Below are 19,420 nucleotides of genomic sequence, written 5' to 3' on the forward strand. Positions count from 1 at the left end.
CAGCGCCCAGCGGCCCTCCAGGAGACGAAGTGACCCCCAAATCCCCGCCCCCGGTGACCCCCACCGAGAGTCAGCCCCCTTCCCGAAGGCCCCCAGGGAGGGATTGAGGATGCAGGTGACTGCTTGCCGCTGGGCCGGAGAGGATGTGAGCGTTTCAACGAGTCTGCGGAAGCCAGTGGGCGCTCCCCGTTCTCCCGACCCCGCAGAAAGCCTTTGCCCCAGGCCCAACTCTGCTGTTGCCTCGTCTCTAATTTCCCAGGGAAAGAGGGCTGGAAAGTCCCTCAATCTTTTGTCCCCCCTTTTCAAAAATTTCAGTAGGAAACAGGATCATACCTCCTTCTCTTCTGTCTCAGAAAGAGGGATCCTCCATCCCTCAGCCTCCGCAAGGGCTTTGCTGCATCCATCGGTTACCCTCTTTCCTGGTCCTGGAAAAGAACAAGGAAGCGCGTGGGTTCAGACTGTAGGGGCAATAGACCCCCTGGTCAGCACTTCTGAGTCTGGAATTGAGATGAATAAATGGAGACCTACAACTCTTTTATACCACACCTTCCCCCTTCTTGAAATTTCCTGTTGCTTTGTCTCTCCATCAGCTGGGGTACACCTTCAAGTATCTTTTGCAAGAAGGATAAGTGAGTTAAGGTATGGTGTCTGTCTTTTCATATCTCAGAAGGTATGATTGGTTTGTGACTCTACTTCCCTGTCTTCTGGTAGTTGTAGTGCAGAGAAGTCTGAGGCCAAGGTAATTTTTATTCTTTTGTAAGTAACAGGTGTGTGTGTGTGTATATGTATATATATGCACACATATGGATGTTTGTATAATTCTTTAACCTACTGATGAAAACAAAATTTAACCAATATCGATCTCTTTTCATTGAGTTTGGCTGAAACAGAGTAAAACTTTTGATCTGCACATCTTTTTTTATTCCTGGAAATTTTTTTTCATTGTTGCTTTGACTAGAACTTCAGATAGCTCTAATCTCTCTCTTAAGAATCTCTCTAAGCCTGAAGTTGTACATCCATTTTCTGATTCTCAAATCTGGTCACTTTCTTTATCGTTTTTAGCTCTTAATCCATTTCCTCTGCCTTTTGGGAGAGATTTCCCAGTTTGTCTGCTTTCCTGGAACAACAGTTATGTTTTTTACTGTCTCTGTTGTGATTTAACATTTGCTATTGCATTTACATTTTAAAAAATTCAGTATAGAAAAAGAAAAAAGCACCCATAATTCTATTACCCAGAGATAAACAACCATTAATATCTTCCACATATTTTCTGTCTATCTCTATTCTTATCTGGAATTATCTACTATAAAATCCCTTTTGTATAATATATGTAATACAAATTTGTATCTGGCATTCCATTTTAACAATCTTGTTGTTTTGATGTAGATGGATTTAGAAATCACATTAAGGAAATACTCTTCTATTTCCATTTATTAATAAAAATACTAAGCTTCCACTGATTGAGTGCTGCTCTGTGTTTGGCACTGTGCAATATGATTTTCTACATTAATTCATTTAAATAGAATAATAATCTTCTTTTAAACGATGAAACTGAGGTCCGAGAGGCCAAGTGAATTGTCTAAAGTCACCCAGCTAGTAAGTAGAGACCTGTCTTTGAACTCATGTCTGCCTGCCACCAAAGCCCATTGGCCTTCCACTTTTTACTAAACTTTTGTTTTTAATCAGGAATGGATGTTAATTTTATAAAATGCTTCTTAAGCATCTTTCAAGATGACCACATGTTTTTTCTCCTTTGACCCATCAGTATGATGAATTCTATTAATGGAATTTTCAACGTGAACTCTTTCTGCATTTTTAGATTACACCCTACTGCATATGAGTGTATTATCAATTTAATATTTTGCTGAATTAATTTGCTTGCATTTTAATATTTTTTTCATCCACTTTTTTTTTTTTTGGTGAGGAAGATCAGCCCTGAGCTAGCATTCATGCCAATCCTCCTCTTTTTGCTGAGGAAGACTGGTGCTGGGCTAACATCCATGCCCATCTTCCTCCACTTTATATGGGAGGCCACCACAGCATGGCTTGGCAAGCGGTGCATTGGTGTGCGCCTGGGATCTGAACCTGGGCCTCCAGCAGCAGAGCTCGCGCACTTAACCCCTACGCCACAGGGCCAGCCCCCTTTTTCCATCTACTTTTGTAAGAGAGATTAGTGTTTTTTATTGTATTCTTTGTCAAGTTTTGGCCATATGGTAGTGCTGGCTTTGGAAAAGTCATCAGGAAGAATCTCTTCTTTTTCTTTGCTCTGGAACAGTTTAAATAGCACAATTATCATTCTTTGAAGGCGTGCAAAACTGCCTGGGAAACTTTCTGGGCCCTGTACCTTTTTCGGGGGAAAGTTTGATGATATTCTCAATCTTTCTCATAACTTCTTCTGGAATCAGTTTTGTTAATTTGTGCTTTCATAGAAAATCTTTTGATGATCTTTTTCTAATTCATTAGCCCAGAAATGTATATTTTAAAAGTTTCCCAATATCTGGAGTTAACTCTGCTTTCTCTTCCTTCCTTGTGTGCTTGTGATTTCTTTTTTCTTAATTATCCTTGCCAGAACTTTATTTTCTTGGTTATGACAAAGCATCAGCTCTTGAATTTATCAATTCCACTGCTCTTTACTTTTGTCACTTATTTTATGATTTTATCTTTATTAATACCATTCTGCTTTCCTGAAGTCTTTTTCTAGGTGAGTTCATTCCTTAGTTAGTTTTTGTTTTAACATTTTAAATCTATGAATTTTCCTCTGAGTATAGCTTTGGTCACATCCGGTACATTTTTATACATAATATTTCACATTATTGGTATTATCAGGGTTCACATACCATAACCACATACCAATTCACATACCATAACATGTCACATACCTTTTAAAGTGTAAATTTAATGTTTTTTCATATTCACATGGTAATGCAACCAGCACTATCTAATTCCAGAACATTTTCATCACCCCAAAAAGAAACTCATTAACAGTCACTCCCCATTCCTCCCATCCCCTCTAGCCCCATACTAACCACTAATCTACTTTCTATCTCTATGGATTTGCCTATTCTGGACATTTCATTCACATGGAATTATGCAATATGTGGACTTTTGGGTCTGGCTTTTTTCACTTGGCATGTTTTCCAAGTTCATCCATGTTGTAGCATATATCAGTAGGTCATTCCTTTTGTGGCTGATAAATATTCCATTGTATGGATATACCACAATTTTGTTTAGCCATTCATCAGTTTATGGACATTGGGCTGTTTCCACTTTTTAGCTATTATGAACAATGCTGCTGTGAACATTCATGTACAAGTTTTTGTGTGAACATATGTTTTCAGTTCTCTTGGGTATATACCTAGAAGTGGAATCACTAGGACATAGAATGTTACAGACTGAATTGTGTCCCCTCCAGACTCATATGTTGAAGCCCTAATCCCCAGTGTGATTGTATTAGGAGACAGGGCCTTCAAGGAAGTTATTATGGTTAATGAGATTATAAGTGAGGGGCCCTAATCTGATTGATAGGACTGGTGTCCTTATAAAAAGAGGAAGAGCCACCGGAGCTCACTTACTCTCTCTGCACACACAGAGGAAAATCTAGTGAGGTCACAGTGAGAAGGCATGCTGTCTGCAGGTCAGGAAGAGAGTCCTCACCAGAATATAAACACGAATCTGCAAGCATCTTGATCTGGGGTGTCTAGCCTCTAGAACTGTGAGAAAATACATTTTTGTTGTTTAAGCCACCCAATCTGCAGTATGTTGTTCTGGCAGCCTGATCTGACTAATACATATGCTAACTTTTTTATCTTTTTTGAGGAACTGCTTAACTTTTTGACGATTGCCAAACTGTTTTCCAAAGCAGCTGTACCATTTTACATTCCCCCCAGCAGTGTGCAAGCGTTCCAGTTTCTCCACATCCTCGCCAACACTTGTTATTGTCTGTGTTGTTGATCATAGCCATCCTAGTGTGCAAGAAGTGTATCTCATTGTGGTTTTGCTTTGCATTTCTCTGATGGCTAATGATGTTGAACATCTTTTCATGTGCTGGTTTTCTTTTTGTCATTGAGCTATAAGAATTCTTTTTTAGTATATATATTCTGGATACTAGACCCTTGTATTAGTTTTTTAGGGCTGCTGTAACACCAGATTGGTGACTCAAGACAAAAGAAATGTATTGTGTCGAAGTTCTGAAGGCTAGAAGTCTGAAATCCAGGTGTTAGCAGGGCCATGCTCCCTGACTGCTCCAGGGGAGAATCCTTCCTTGCCCCTTTTAGCCTCTGGTGTTTGCTGGCAATCCTTCGTGTTCCTTGATTTGTAGATACATCACTCCAGTCACATGACTGTCTTCTCCCTGTGTGTCTTCACATCATCTCCCCTCTATAAGTGTCTGGGTCCAAATTTCTCCTTTCCATAAGGACAGTCATATTGGATTAGGGCCCACCAAATGACCTCATTTTAACTTGATTACCTCTGTGAAGACCTTATTTCCAAATAAAGTCACATTCTAGAGGTACTGGGGGTTAGGGCTTCAACATGTCTTTTTGGGGGGAACACAATTCAACCTGTAATGACTCTTATCAGATATGTGATTTGCAAATATTTTCTCATACTCTGTGGGTTGTCACTCACTTTTTAAAATTGAGATATAATTGATATATAACATTATATTAGTTTCAGGTGTGTTGACGCAAAATAACCAATAACCATTCTATAGATAAGAGAAATAAGGTGAGTTTTACTTGAGCCAGAGTGAGGATTATAACCCAAGAAGGCCTTAGAAAGCGTTCCAGAGAAGCACGGTTTTCAGTACAGTCTTATATCTCTGTAGAACAAAGAACATACATTAAACACACCCAAGATACATTTCCATCAAAGTTTCCAGTAGGTATTTAGTTGCAAATTAGCAGGTCAACATGACCCTGATGTTGGGAAAGGGACTAATATAGGAGTTACCAATCAGGTGTAGGAGGGGAAGTATGCATTCTTATCTTAAGAAAGTGCATTCTTTAATGGTTAAAGCAGATGTACAATGTATGTTTGATAGGCCATAGGTCAGGCTTCTTTAGTTCAAGCTGAGTCAATTTTGAACCCGAATAGTTGCTTCATATACCTCAATATGTGAAAATCTCTTGTCAGGTGTACAACGTAATGATTCCATATTTGTATATATTGTAAAATGATCACCACAATAAGTCTAGTTAACATCTATCACCACACCTAGTTACAAATTTTTTTTCTTAGGATGAGAATTTTTAAGATCTACTCTCTTAGTGACTTGTAAATATACAATACAGTATTATTAACCTTGCAGTATTATGTCACTGTTACCACACAAAGGGCACGATCTGCTCGCCTCAAGACAAAAGTCAGTCGTCAAGAGGCAAGATGGTGGCAGAGAAAGGGCATTTATTAAGTGATGAGCTAGCAAATTGGAAGATGGTGGACTAGCATCCTAAAGAACCATCTTAAGGGGGGCACAGAATCTTGAAGCAGCTATATAGGCCAGTGGGTTATAGGGGCGGGGTTAGGAATGTTGACCCTCTGCTCTTACAGACTGAGAGTTGCCACATCAGATCTTTCAGTTGTCATGGCCATCAGCATAGAATCTCTGTCTAGGGGTCATCACATTCCTAGGGAACTCAAAAGAACAAAGTTATCATCTTATCGCAGCTGGGAGGTACGGACACAAGCAGGGGCCATAAAATCTACAGAGCAAGTAGATCTCCTGGAGGGCACATATCCAGCTGGGTTAGTCAATCAGAGGTCATTCAGAGTTACAGTATGGTTTCTTTTCTCCAATACGGCTTCCCTTATGTCAACCTTGTGTTGAGCCGGTGTCATCACCATGTACAGTGTTATGTCATCATGCTGTATATTACATCCCCAGGACTTATTTTATAACTGGAAGTTTCTATTGTCTATCAACCTTTTGACCTTCACCCATTTTGCCCACCCTCTTCTCCCAACTCTGGCAACCACCTGTCTCACTGTCTTGAGTAGTGTCCTTTGAAGCTCTGAGTTTTTAATTGTGATTAAGTCCAGTTTATCTACTTTTTCTTTGGTTGCATATCTAAGAAACCATTGCCTAATTCAAGGTCATGAAAATTTATACCTATGTTTTCTTCTAGTATTGCAGCTTTGGCTAAAATTATTTCAGAGAATGAATTTTAATTTCTGGATGACTTTCTTCTATTTTGTTTATCTTTTTGTTTCTGATTTTATGGCTCCCTGGTTAGAGAAAGAGGGTTGTACAATTTTTACTTTTTAAGTAAATGTTGAGGTTTTCTTTGTGGTCTAGGGTATGGTAAACATTTTAACTATTCCATGGCTACTTGAAAGCGATGTATATTATTTTTGTACTATAGTTCTCCCTCTCTCTCTATATATATTAAGTATATTATTCAATTCTTCTATTTCCTTCTTATTGTCTACTTGATATTCCGAAGACTGAGAGGTTTAAATTTCCCATTCTGCTTGTGATTTTGTTAAAATTCCTTATATTTGTACTGAATTTTCTTTTAAATATTTCAGTTTTGCTAATGCACTTTTAGTTTGCCCATAAGCCTTTTCACCTTCTCCACTTTTATCTCATCTCATCTCATTCCTTTTTCTTCTCCACCTCTTTTCCCTTCATGGCCTTCTGCTACTATTTGGTGGAGGCTGTGTTTTCTTTCATCTTCTCGAAGACTCGAGACTGCCAAACAGTCTCCTTAATTGTTCCTCTAAATGTCATACTAAGTCACTCTTAAAGATCTGTTCCTCCTGAGTCTTCAGAAAAATATTCCTATTTGCTTATTATGAAATATTTTTTCATATGCTCAGTTTCTTAATGTTTTTTGTTTACTTATTCTTGAAGAAGGAAATAGCTGGTGTTTGCCAAAAAACCCAAGATGTGTGAATTGTTTTTCAGTTTGCTTTGTGAGGCTTTTGGCTGTAAGTGACAATAAATCTCAATCCAAGTGATGTTTAACTAAAATGATTTCTTGGCTTACCTAAGAAGAGTAGAGTTGGAGCTCGGTTAATTCAGCAGCTACACAGTTGTCCTCAAGGACCCAGATTCTTTCTGTTTTTCCACTCTGCCATCCTTATGGTGGCAAGTTGGCTGCAGCAGCTCCAGACATCACATCCTTATCATCCAGAGCAGAAAATGAACTTTTTCTTACCTGTAGGTGTCTTTTTAAGAGCAAGAAACCTATTTTAATTAATTAATTTTTCCCCCCAAAGCCCCAGTAGATAGTTGTATGTCATAGCTGCACATCCTTCTAGTTGCTGTATGTGGGATGCCGCCTCAGCATGGCCGGAGAAGCGGTGCGTCGGTGCGCGCCGGGGATCCAAACCCAGGCTGCCAGTAGCGGAGCGCACGCACTTAACCGCTAAGCCATGGGGCCAGCCCTAAGAAACCTATTTTAGAATCCCTCCTCCCCTTAGCTGATTTCTCCTTTTGTTGGCCAGAACTGGATTACAAGCCCAACCCTAAAGCAATCATTAGCAAAGGGAGTGAGTGCACACAGATGTTTTAGGACAATCAGAATTAACCTGAGTCATCTGGGGGAGACAGTAGACCCTAGAGCAAAAGTTGGGCTCAGCCAGCGGGGAAGGAGGACGTGGCGTTGAGCAGGTTTCCCCGTAGTGTCTGCTGTACTCTTGGCCCCATTTGGGTGCTGGCTAAATTTCATCACAAATCTACAGTGGGAGAGAGGGTGCTTGGGCTCAGTGTTTAGCTCCGTTCTTGGGGTTTATCAGGCTTTCATCTAACGTATCTCCGAGGGGCTGAAATGGAACCTTTTCCTACCTCTATATCCTGGCCATCTGATGCTTTCAACAAATGTAGTTCAAAAAAATGACATTCCTAGCCCCTTCCTACCTCTTCCCTCCGCCTGTATCTACAAGGGACTGTGCCACCTCCTGGGATGCTTCATCACTTCTCTCCCCTTTGTGCCCATGACTTTTCTGGGAGCTGCCGTCCCCAAGTGGATTTAGGCTGAGAGGCACTCCGGGGGGATAAGGAAGAACACTTTTCCTCAGAGGCAGCTGTGCAGTAGAGTGATGGCTGTGCATTGTCCAGTTGACAAAGACCTTGCTCTTTTTTAAGGGTCAGACAGTGGGAGGAAGGATAAAGGACCTTTCAAGTTATTTTTGGGATGGGAGGCAATGACACTCTGTGGGCAGCATAGCCTGGGGGTTCACTACAATTGTACTTTTCAATCTAGTTCCACTGGCTTTATCAGAGGTGGAAATATGCCACTCTACTCCCCTTCCCCCATTCTGGCCACCAGCTGTCAAGACTGGTTTATGGTGATGTCCTGGCTTTTCAACTCTTTCTCTGTTTTAATTGGAATTTGGGAAAGACTGGAGGTCAGGGCTGGAAGAGAGATACTATTTAAAACTGGAAGCCACATTCATGCAGTTTTCAAAGAGTGGGCTCCACATGCCCTGTCTCCACTTCCTTGGCCCATCGCCACCTGATGTCAACTTCTCCTCAATTCCCTGGAGTCACTCCCTATTGTTCAGGCCAGCGGGCACTTTGCATCATCATCTTACCCCGTCCCTTCTCAGCATATGACACTCCTCCTCCTGTTGGCGAACTTGTAGTGAGCGCTTGCTCTGTGTCGGGTATTGTGCTTAAGCTCCTCATACACATTACTTCATAGAATTCTCACAGCTAGCCTATGAGTGTCATTACTGTTTCCATTCTACACATGAGGAAACCGGGGCTCTTGCTCGTGGACCAGTAGCTAATAACTAGAAGTGTCAGGAGAGAACCTTCTTACATGTTCTCCTCCCTGGGCTTCTGTAACCTCGTTTGCTCCTGGTTTTCCTCCTACCTCTCTGGCTCCTCCTTTTCAAGCTCCTCTTCCTTTGCCTGTCTCTTAAATGTTGTTTCTCGGGCTTATTTCCTAAAAGCATTTCCTCCTCTCTTCCTGTGCATTCTCCCGGGGGAGTGTCTTTCAGTCACCTTCTGCTGGCTCTTGGATCTCCGTCTCCCTCCCAGACTGCTTTTGTGAGCCCTGGAACCACTTACCCAGCTGCCTTTCTAGCATCCTCTCTTGGAAACCCCTCGGCTCAACACACTAAAGTGAAGTCATGCTCTTTCCTCCCAGTAACCTGGCGGTCCCTGCCTTAGTCTTTTTTTTGGCTACTGTCCATTCAACATTATCTAGCCTAGTGGTTCTCAGACTTGTCAGCACATTGGAATCACTGAGAAGCTTAAAAACAACAACTAATGCCTGAGTTCCCCCCCACAGAGATCATGATTTAATTACTTTGGGTTGTGACCTGTGCATCAATATATTTTTTTTATTGTGGTAAAAAACGCATAACATAAAATTTACCAACTTCACCATTTTTAAGTGTACAGTACAGTAGTGTTAAGTATATGCACCTTGTTGTGCAACAGACCTCTAGAACCTTTTCATCTTACAAAACTCAAACTCTAGGGCTGGCCCTGTGGCTTAGTGGTTAAGTGCGCACGCTCCGATGCTGGCGGCCCGGGTTCGGATCCCGGGTGCGCACCGACGCACCGCTTCTCCGGCCATGCTGAGGCCATGTCCCACATACAGCAACTAGAAGGATGTGCAGCTATGATGTACAACTATCTACTGGGGCTTTGGTGGGGGGGAGGAGAAGGATTGGCAATAGATGTTAGCTCAGAGCCTGTCTTCCTCAGCAAAAAGAGGAGGATTAGCGTGGATGTTAGCTCAGGGCTGATCTTCCTCACACACACACACACACACACACACACACACGCACAAAAAACCCCTCAAACTCTATACCTACTGAAACTCTATACCTCTCTTTTCCCCCTGTCCCCAGCCCTGGCAACCACCATTCTACTTTCTGTCTCTATGAATTTGACTACTCTCAGTACCTCATATAAGTGGAATCATACAATATTTCTCTTTCTGTGACTGGCTTATTCACTTAGCATACTGTCCCCAGGTTCATCCATGTTGTAGCATGTGACAGGATTTCCTTTTTCTTAAGGCTGAATAATATTTCGTTGTATGTATATACCACATTTTCTCTTTTTTTCTGGCTTTATTGAGATATAATTGACATATAATATTGTGTAAGTTTAAGGTGTACAGTATGATGATTTAATATACATATATATTGTGAAATGATTATCACAATAAGGTCAGGTAACACATCCACCACCTCACACAGTTACCTTTGTGTACGTGTGTGGTGAGAACATTTAAGATCTCTCTTAGCAACTTTCACATAAACAATATAGTATTGTTAAGTATAGTCACTATGCTGTACAGTAGATCCCCAGAACTTATTCGTCTTATAATTGGAAGTTTGTACCATTTGACCAACATCTCCCAGTTTCCTCCACCTCCCAGACCCTGGAAACCACCAATCTACTCTCTGTTTCTGTGTTTACCTTTTTTAGATTCCAAATAGAAGTGAGGTCATACGGTATTTGTCTTTCTCTAGCTGGCTTATTTCACTTAGCATAATGTCCTCAAGATTCATCCATGTTGTTGCTAATGGCAGGATTAACTTCTCTCTCACAGCTAAAGAATAGTCCATTGTATATATACACCATATCTTCTTTATCCATTCCTCCAGTGATGAATATAGGTTGTTGCCATGTTGTGGCTATTGCGAATAATGCTGCAACAAGCATGAGAGTAGAGATATCTCTTTGAGATAGTGATTTCATTTCCTTTGGATGTATACCCAGAAGTAGGATTGCTAGACCATATGGTAGTTCTATTGTTAAAATTTTGAGAAACCTCCATACTGTTTTCCACAGTGGCTACACCAATTTACATTCCCACCAACAGTGCACAAGGGTTCCCTTTTCTCCATATTCTCGCCAGCACTTATCTCTTGTGTTTTTGATAATAGCCATTCTAACAGGTGTGAGGTAATATTTCATTGTATACCACATTTTCTTTATCCATTCATCCATTGATGGACATTTAGGTTGTTTCCACCTCTTGGCTATTGTGAATAATGCTACAGTGAACATAGGTGTGCAAATACCTCTTCAAGATTCCATTTCCAATTCTTATATCCAGAAATGGGATTGCTGGATCATGTGGCAATTCTGATTCTTCGAGGTGCCTCTATACTGTTTTCCATAGTGGCTGCACCATTTTACATTCCCACCAACAGAGCATAAGGGTTCCAATTTCTTTACATCCTCTCCAACCCTTGTTATTTTCTGTTTTTTTGATAGTAGCCATCCTAATGGGTGTGAAGTGATATCATTGTGGGTTGTTTTTTCTTTTTTTTTTTTGGCTGAGGAAGATTCGCCCTGAGCTAACATCTGTGGCCAATCTTCCTCTATTTTGTATGTGACCTGCGGGGGCCGGCCCGGTGGTGCAAGCGGTTAAGTGTGCGTGCTCCGCTGTGGCGGCCTGGGGTTCGCCGGTTCGGATCCCGGGCGCGCACCGATGCACCGCTTGGCAAGCCATGCTGTGGCGGCGTCCCATAGAAAGTGGAGGAAGATGGGCACGGATGTTAGCCCAGGGCCAGTCTTCCTCAGCAAAAAAAGAGGAGGATTGGCAGATGTTAGCACTGGGCTGATCCTCCTCACACACACACACACACAAAACAAACAAACAAAAACTTGTATGTGACCTGCCACCAAGGCATGGCCACTGATGAATGGTGTAGGTTCGCACCTGGGAACCGAGCCTGGGCTGCCAAAGTGAAGCATGCCGAACTTAACCACTAGGCCACCGGGGTTTTTTGTTTTTTTTTTTTTTTTAATTTTTTGTTTATTGCAGTAACATTGGTTTATAACATTGTAAAAATTGTTTTTTTTTTTTATAATTTTATTTATTTATTTTTCCCCCAAAGCCCCAGTAGATAGTTGTATGTCATAGCTGCACATCCTTCTAGTTGCTGTATGTGGGACACGGCCTCAGCATGGCCGGAGAAGCGGTGCGTCGGTGCGCACCCGGGATCCGAACCCGGGCCGCCAGCAGCAGAGCACACACACTTAACCGCTAAGCCACGGGGCCGTAGGCCACCGGGTTTTGACTTGCATTTCTCTGGTGATTATTGATGTTGAGCATCTTTTCATATGCTTGTTGGCCATTTGTATATCTTCTTTGGAGAAATGTCTATTGAAGTCCTCTGCCCATTTTTTAATCTGGTTATTTGTGAGTCATTTTTGTTGAGTTGTAGGAGTTCTTTATATATTCTGTATATTAACCCCTTCTTGGATGTATGGTTAGCAAATATTTTCTCCCATTCCATAGATTGCTTTTTCACTCTGATGATTGTTTCCTTTGCTGTGCAGAAGTTTTTAAGTTTGATTAGTCTCATTTGTCTAGTTTTGCTTTTGTTTCCTGTGCTTTTGGTGTCATATCCAAGAAATCACTGCCAGATCCAATATCATGAAGCTTTCTCCCTATATTTTCTTCTAGGAGTTTTACAGTTGTAGATCTTACATTTAGGTCTGTAATCCATTGTGAATTAATTTTTATATATGGTGTAAGGTAAGGGTCCAACTTCACTCTTTTGCATGTGGATATCCAGTGGAAATCCAATGGATTTCCTAATACCGTTTGTCAAAGAGATTTTCCCTTCCCCATTGCATAGCCTTGGCATGTGTGTTGAAGGTCCTTTGACCATGTAAGTGAGCGTTTATTTCTGGGCTCCCTGTTCTGTCCCATTGGTCTATATGTCTGTCTTTATATCAATACCATATTGTTTTGATTACTATAGCTTTGTAATATGTTTTGAAGTCAGGAAGTGTGAGGCCTCTATCTTTCTTTTCTTTCTTGTTTTGATTATTCATGGTCTCTTGAGATTCCATATGAATTTTAGGATTTTTTTTTTCCTATTTCTGCAAAAAATGCCATTGGGATTGTGATAGCAATTGCATTGAGTTTGTATATCACTTTGAGTAGTATGGACATTTTAAAATATTGTCTTCTACTTCATAAACATGAATGTCTTTCTGTTTATTTGTGTCTTTAATTTCTTTCAATAATGTTTTGTAGTTTTCAGTGTACAAATCTTTCACCTTTTTTGGTTAAGTTTATTCCTAAGTATTTTTTCTTTGATGCTATTGTAAATGGGGTCATTTTCTTAATTTTCTTTTTGATTGTTCACTGTTAATGTGTAGAAATGCAACTGATTTTTTCGTGTTGATTTTGTATCCTGCAACTTTGCTGTATTTGTTTATTTGTTCTAACTGGTATTTTTGGTGAACTCTTTAGGGTTTTCTACATAAAAGATCATGTCATCTGTGGACAGAGATAATTTTACTTCTTCCTTTCCAATCTGGATAACTTTTATTTCTTTTTCTTGCCTAATTGTCCTGGCTAGGACTTCCATTACTATGTTGAATAGAAGTGGCAAGAGTGGACATCCTTGTCTTGTTCCTGAGCTTAGGGGGATGGCTTTCAACTTTTCACTGTCTGAGTAAGATGTTGGCTGTGGTCTTTTCATATATGGCTTTTATTATTTTGAGGTGGTTTCCTTCTATTCCTAGTGTGTTGAGTATGTTACCTCTTGACCAGATCATTAGAAGAGTTGTGTCTGATCTTCCTGCTCTCTAATGTCTCTAAACATTAAAAAATAGTATAGTATTTAAAAAGTATAAAAAGAAAGTGTAGAAAGAGCCCAGGGAATAAGAACCAACCACCATGAGGGGAGCTGGAGTGCAGAGGTGGGCAGGCAGTGGGACATCTGGCGCTATTCCCTCTGGGAGCCACTTAAGTGGAGAGCTGTGGGGTGAGGGGGGCCTCTCTTCACTCTGGTCTCCTGTGAGACTGTGCTCCTCAGGCCCTGCCCTTCAGGGGCCTCCTGTCCCGCCCACAGCCCCTTCAGCCACGCCCCTCCCCTTGCCTAGCCCCGCCCCCAACCCCTCATGCCCCGGCTTTTCAGCCCCCTGGCCCTGCCCCACAGTCGGATCTGGATCGAGAACCCCATTACTTACTTTCAGCGCCCTGGGAGGAGGATGAGATCCGCAGGGACCGAGTGGAGCCCCAGAGTGTGTCCCTGTCGTGGCGGGAGCCCATCCCCGCTGGAGCCCCCGGGGCCAACAGCACGGAGTATGAGATCCGATATTACGAGAAGGTGAGTCGGGTTTGGGAGGGACTTGGGGCTGCATTCCGGACTGTGGTCTGCCCCCTCGCCGCCCGGCTTCCTTTTCTTCACAAGCTCCTCCCAGCAAAAGCCCTTCTTTCTTTCTAAACACGTCCACCTGCCTCCTAAGTGGCCCCCCAGGCTTGAGTTTCTTCCTGTCCCCTCCACACCATGGACACCAGCGCTCTTCCTTTCTCCCTCAAGTCTCATTCGTCACCAGTCTCTGTTTTCATCACTTTTGCCTGGTGTTTGCAGTTGACAAAGAGCTTTCTTGAGGGCTGATCCAGATTTTGTGTGGCTGAATCGCATACATATAATTTGCAACCGTTTTTAAGAAAAAGAATGCAGAAATATATTGTTTCAAATTTTACAAAAATGTCTGACCATGGGAGCACGTTGCTAGGTCGGGTGGTGTGCTGGTAAATGTTTAACAACCAGCTCTCCAGAACAATGAATGTATGAATGGTTATTATAATTTTACTGATAAAAAGAATGTGTAACATCATTTACAAAGAATAACAAGAAATATACATTGCTCCTTATTGTAAAGTCCATATAGCCAATTGATTCTCGTGGATACTTTTGCTGACTTTTGCTGACCTCCTGTATCTGTTGTCAATCAATGGTTACAGTTTAACCATGATTTGACAAATGGAGTTACATCCCAATCCACTCTCTTTTCCCCATAAATTTATTGTCTTTAAATCTGATATGTAATCTACTGCTAAACTGTTTCTCACCGTGGTGCAAATTTTATTCATTAAAGTGAAACCCTGCTTTCAGCTTCAGTGTTTCATGTGTCAGAATTTCACCCCCTCAGTAACTCAAAGGATTTCTTTGCTGAATCAGATAATAGTTTTTGAAACCTAGAAGTCTATTGAGAGCTGTGAGTTGGGGGAGGCGGAGGCTGAACAGGAAGGAGGAGGGACTCCTGAGTCACTGCTGGGTGTATGACATGGCCAGTCTAGAGGATGGGGTGCCACTAAAGTGAGGTGGAGAACTTGGAGGAGGAGGAGCAGGTTTGGGGCAGATGGGGAGCTTGAGTTTCCTCGTGTAGTCTTCATTCAGAGGGCCCATGGGACGTCCAGGTGGACTTGCAGGTCTGAAGCTCAAGGGAGATGCTTGGGCTGGAGAAAGAGAGAGAGTTGGGGGCTTTCAGCACAGAGATGGTAGCTGAAGCCAGGGGACCAGACAGATGACCGAAGAGGGGAATGTGAGTGAGAAGAGTGGCCAGCACAGAGCTCTGAGGAACCCTGATGTTTAGGAGACAGCAGCAAAGGACACTGGGGAGGAGCTAGGCATGCAGTAGTTGCTTAGAAAGGGCTCTTGAACTGATACTTGGGGATCAGAGCATAGCTGGAGATCCAAAGCTGAGCTGGGTGGATGCTCCCTGGCCCTTAGGGAGTGTGAATTTGCTGGGAACAAACACCCTTAAAAAGAGGAGCCAATACAAAAGGGGGTCTATCTGAAAGGCTTCAGGAACATCTCTTGACACCCAGTGACAGAAGTGTTGCTGGAGTCACAGTGCTGCTCATCTCCACTTCTCTCTGTTCACCAGTCCAACCTCCTCTGCAGAGGGACTTGCTCATAGCACATCACAGCTGCCAACATAGGCAGCCTTGCCCCTTTCCTCCTCCCTGCTCCCAGCCTGCCCCATCTCATAGGTCCTGCAGCCGTTGCCTCACCGTCTTTCAATGGGTTGTTCAAATGCTTGGAAGGGAGATTCTGATTGGCCCAGCTTGGGTCAGAGTCTGCCCGGATTCCTAAATACCATGACCAAAGAACTGGGGCCACAGGATATCAGGGAGGTGCCTTTCTGGGGGCTGTGGTTGGCAGGGGCTCTAATAAAGGGTTGTGGGCAGGAACAAAATGATGGCAGCATCTCCAGTACACACCATTATCACATGCACTGGGGGCAGCATGATGTAGACCACAAAGCACGGGACCTGAAGAAACTGAGAAGGTGTCACCCTGACCCTTCTTTGATGTGACCCTCACCTATAAAACGACATAGAAATGCTGTTGTGAGGAAGTCAGGCTTCTAAAGGGTCTGGCACAGCAGCTGGCAATGAGTGGGCCCTCACTCGGTGACAGCTCTCCCCGTTCCACTATCCAGTGGGGCTGTGGGTGAGCCTCTCCATCCTTCTGAGCCTGATTCCTTATCTGTGAATCTGTGCCTTGCAGGACAGTTGTGAAAATCAGATGACAAGGGGGAAGGAAAAGCTTTGTAGCCGACAAGGGCCGGGCAGGTGTCAGGGCTCATTTTCTTATTCTTCCCTCTTAGGGGTCAGGCCCAGCTCACCCCCTGACTGCCAGGCCCTAATGTGCATCATATTACCATCCTCGAGAAGGAGGATCTGGCACCTTCTCTAAAGTTTCTCTTACTTGTAGGAGGGGCTGTTCTCAGCCACAAGTACCAGCAAGTGTGGGTGGGAACTTGAGGTGGAGAAAGGGGTTGGGGAGCCTAGGGAAGAAACCTGTGGAACCTCCCAAGACAGCTGGAGTCAGGTTCTTCCACCAAGCCCTCGCTCACCCAGGGTATTTCTCCTGCCTCTCTGCTCTTTTTCCCGTCATTCTCCTAAAAGCGTGGCCCTGGGCCTGGCCCTGGCCCTCATTCTTGGTCCCTCCACAGGGTCAGAGTGAGCAGACTTACTCCACAGTGAAGACAGGGGCGCCTGCGGTCACCGTCACCAACCTGAAGCCGGCCACTCGCTACGTCTTTCAGATCCGGGCGGCTTCCCCGGGGCCCTCCTGGGAGACCCAGAGCTTCAACCCCAGCATTGAAGTGCAGACCCTGGGGGAGGGTAAGTGATGCATGCAAGTGGAGAGGAAACCGGGCAGAGAACCGGCCTGGGGCTGGGGCAGGGAGACAAATGGAGGGGGGCTTATCTGTGCAATTAAAGGGGCCTGCAAAACAGTGTAATTACAGCCCAATTAATTCATGAATTTGGAAGCCACCAACTAGTGCCTATTCAGTGACATGAGTTAGATGGGTAACTGTCATAGGAGAGCTCATGGGGCAGGGTTCATGAACAACTACACCCCAGGGCTCAGCTGGTGTCTCCTTGCCTCTCAGGACCACCCAGGTCTTACGGAAACATCCTGTGTCCTCTCCAAGATTCCTGCTCTTTTCTTGGGAGGAGTTTTAGTCTCGTATTCACTTCTCGCTCTGACCACTAAATTCTTGTTCCCATTCTGCTGCTTCCTCTCGGCCATGATACACACTCAAGTGTGGGATGCTGCCCCTTTCCCCGCTAGGCTGTAGAGTGTGAGACAGACTTCACCGAGGGTTAGGGGACATCAAGGGGGCTGCACTGCAGCAATAAACAAACCAAAACAAAATGAGAAGTGTGCACTCTCGATGGGTGAGGTGTACGGTATGTGAGTAATTTCTCAATGACGCTGTTATCAAAACAAAACAAAACAAAACAAAAGCTGAACACAAGATCTACTGATCCTCAGATGGCTCCGGCTTCTCCAGGGTATCACACTCTCCCCTGCTCCCGTCCCTTCTCTCCCCTGGCGCCTCTTCTCCCAGCCCCACCCACCCCCAGACTCCCTTTCATGATGGAGCAGAGCAGTTTAGCTGTCTCTCCTTTGTTGTTTTGCCTGCTGCTAACCCAGCCCTCAGGATCTCATCTCTATCTACCCCGAGCAGCTCATGAAAGTATTTCCCTGGACAAAGGCAGTTCCCCCTAAGAGGCATTCTGGCACCAGCTGTCAAGATAATAATTCTTTCCGACCTGCTCCATGAGTCTAATCCGAGATAGGAAGAGCTCTGAGCCCAAAGGGAAGTGGAGATAAAATGTTGAAGGAGTTTGAGTTCTGGGAAGGGAGACAGCACTTCTTGCTTGAACGCCTGTCTGTGCTAGACCTCGGCCAGGTGCTGGCAAGAGGAGATTAGAGCCATGTACTAAAGGCTGGGGAACATCTGAATGTGTGGAGTTGGGCAGGGAAGGCATCTTGGGTAGAGAAAGCCATCTGAACAAAGGCTCACTGGTTTGGCTGGAGTGAGTGGGGCGGGGGCAGGAGATGGGGCTGTTAGCTGAAAAGGGCTGATGGTTTCCATTTGTTTGGTGCTTCTCAGTTAGTAGACACTGCTCCGCTCCCCATCCTCCTCTGCTGTGGCCCTGGCTATGGGGGAATGGAGCACTTTTTCCAGTGAGCTGTGACCCCAAGTCAGGATCACGATGAAGGACCATGGTTCACCATTGTATTAGTTATTTGGTGCTGCATAACAAATTACCCTGAAACATAGTGGCTGAAAACATTTGTTAACTCGTGGTTTCTGTGGGTCGGGAATATGGGTGCAGCTTAGCTAGGTGCCACGGGCTCAGGGTCTCTCACAAGCGGCAGTCAAGGTGTCCTCTGGGGTAGCGGTCATCTCAAGGCTTAACTGGGGGAGAATCTGCCTCCATGCTAGGTTCTCGCTGGCTCTTTGCTGGAGGCATGCAGTTCCTCGCCTCATGGGCTTCTTGATAGGGCTGCTCATAACACAGCAACTGGACTCTTTCGGAGACTGTGAGTAAGTGAGAGAGTGAGAGGGCACCTAAGGCAGAAGCCACAGTCTTTTGTAACCTAATCTTGGAAGTGACATCCCATCACTTTTGCTGGATTCTTTTCACTAGAAGCCAGTCACTATGTCCAGCCCACACTCAAGGGGAATGAATACCAGGAGGTGGGGAAGCCAGGGGACATCTCAGAGGCTACCTACCACAACCACCCTATCTCCATTCTCCATTTCCGGGTCTACATGGACACTTCATTTCAAACAGTCCTTGGAAGCTCCACCCCCCTTCTGCCCCGGCCAGACCCTGGACCCTGTTCCCCACCTCTGGAACCGTGGGCTCTGCAATCCCCTCTTCGACCCTGGCCTTGCTGGCCTCTAACTCTCCCTCCTCTCCTCTCCCTCCTCACTTGCTCTCTGACATCGTAAAAGCATCTCCCAGGTTCTCAGCCCCTCCTGGCCCCACACCATCTCTCCCCAGCCACTGCAGATTCTCCCAGCAGAAATACTCACCAGCTCTGCCAGCCCTCATGCCCCAGATGTCTTGCTGCACTTGCCCTGCTGGTCCCCAGACTTGGGCCGTCCTCTGTCCCACGCCGAGGCTGCCTGCAGAGGTATATTTTCCTAATCTCAGTTCAGTCTTCAGGGCTGCACAGCATTTTCCCCGTTCTCAATAATTACTGCAAACCTTTACCTCTCTCTAGCACCTCTCCTCCATCCCTGCTCCCAACCCAGCAGACACCCCCACTCCTTTCCCCCTGGGCAGGAACTCTGTCCATTGCTCCCTGGCTCCTTGGCTCCCTGTTGCTCTCAGGGTAAAGTCTGTACTCCTTGGCCTGGCATTCAAGCCCC

The 19,420-nt window shown here is 44.2% G+C and overlaps 1 protein-coding gene across 1 annotated transcript in view; it reads left to right on the plus strand.

The window, feature by feature from the left end:
* The window catches only part of EPHA10 (EPH receptor A10), a 41,775-nt gene that overhangs the window by 10,588 nt on the left and 11,767 nt on the right, over positions 1–19,420 (plus strand). Inside the window, exons 6-7 of the mRNA XM_087446257.1 lie at positions 13,919–14,052; positions 16,694–16,865. Of these exons, the coding sequence (XP_087302383.1) occupies positions 13,919–14,052; positions 16,694–16,865 (306 nt within the window). The remainder of the gene's footprint in view (positions 1–13,918; positions 14,053–16,693; positions 16,866–19,420) is intronic.

The sequence above is a fragment of the Ceratotherium simum genome, chromosome 22, assembly GCF_057802395.1.
Source record: "Ceratotherium simum simum isolate JZ-2026a chromosome 22, ASM5780239v1, whole genome shotgun sequence".
NCBI classification, from domain to species: Eukaryota; Metazoa; Chordata; class Mammalia; order Perissodactyla; family Rhinocerotidae; genus Ceratotherium; species Ceratotherium simum.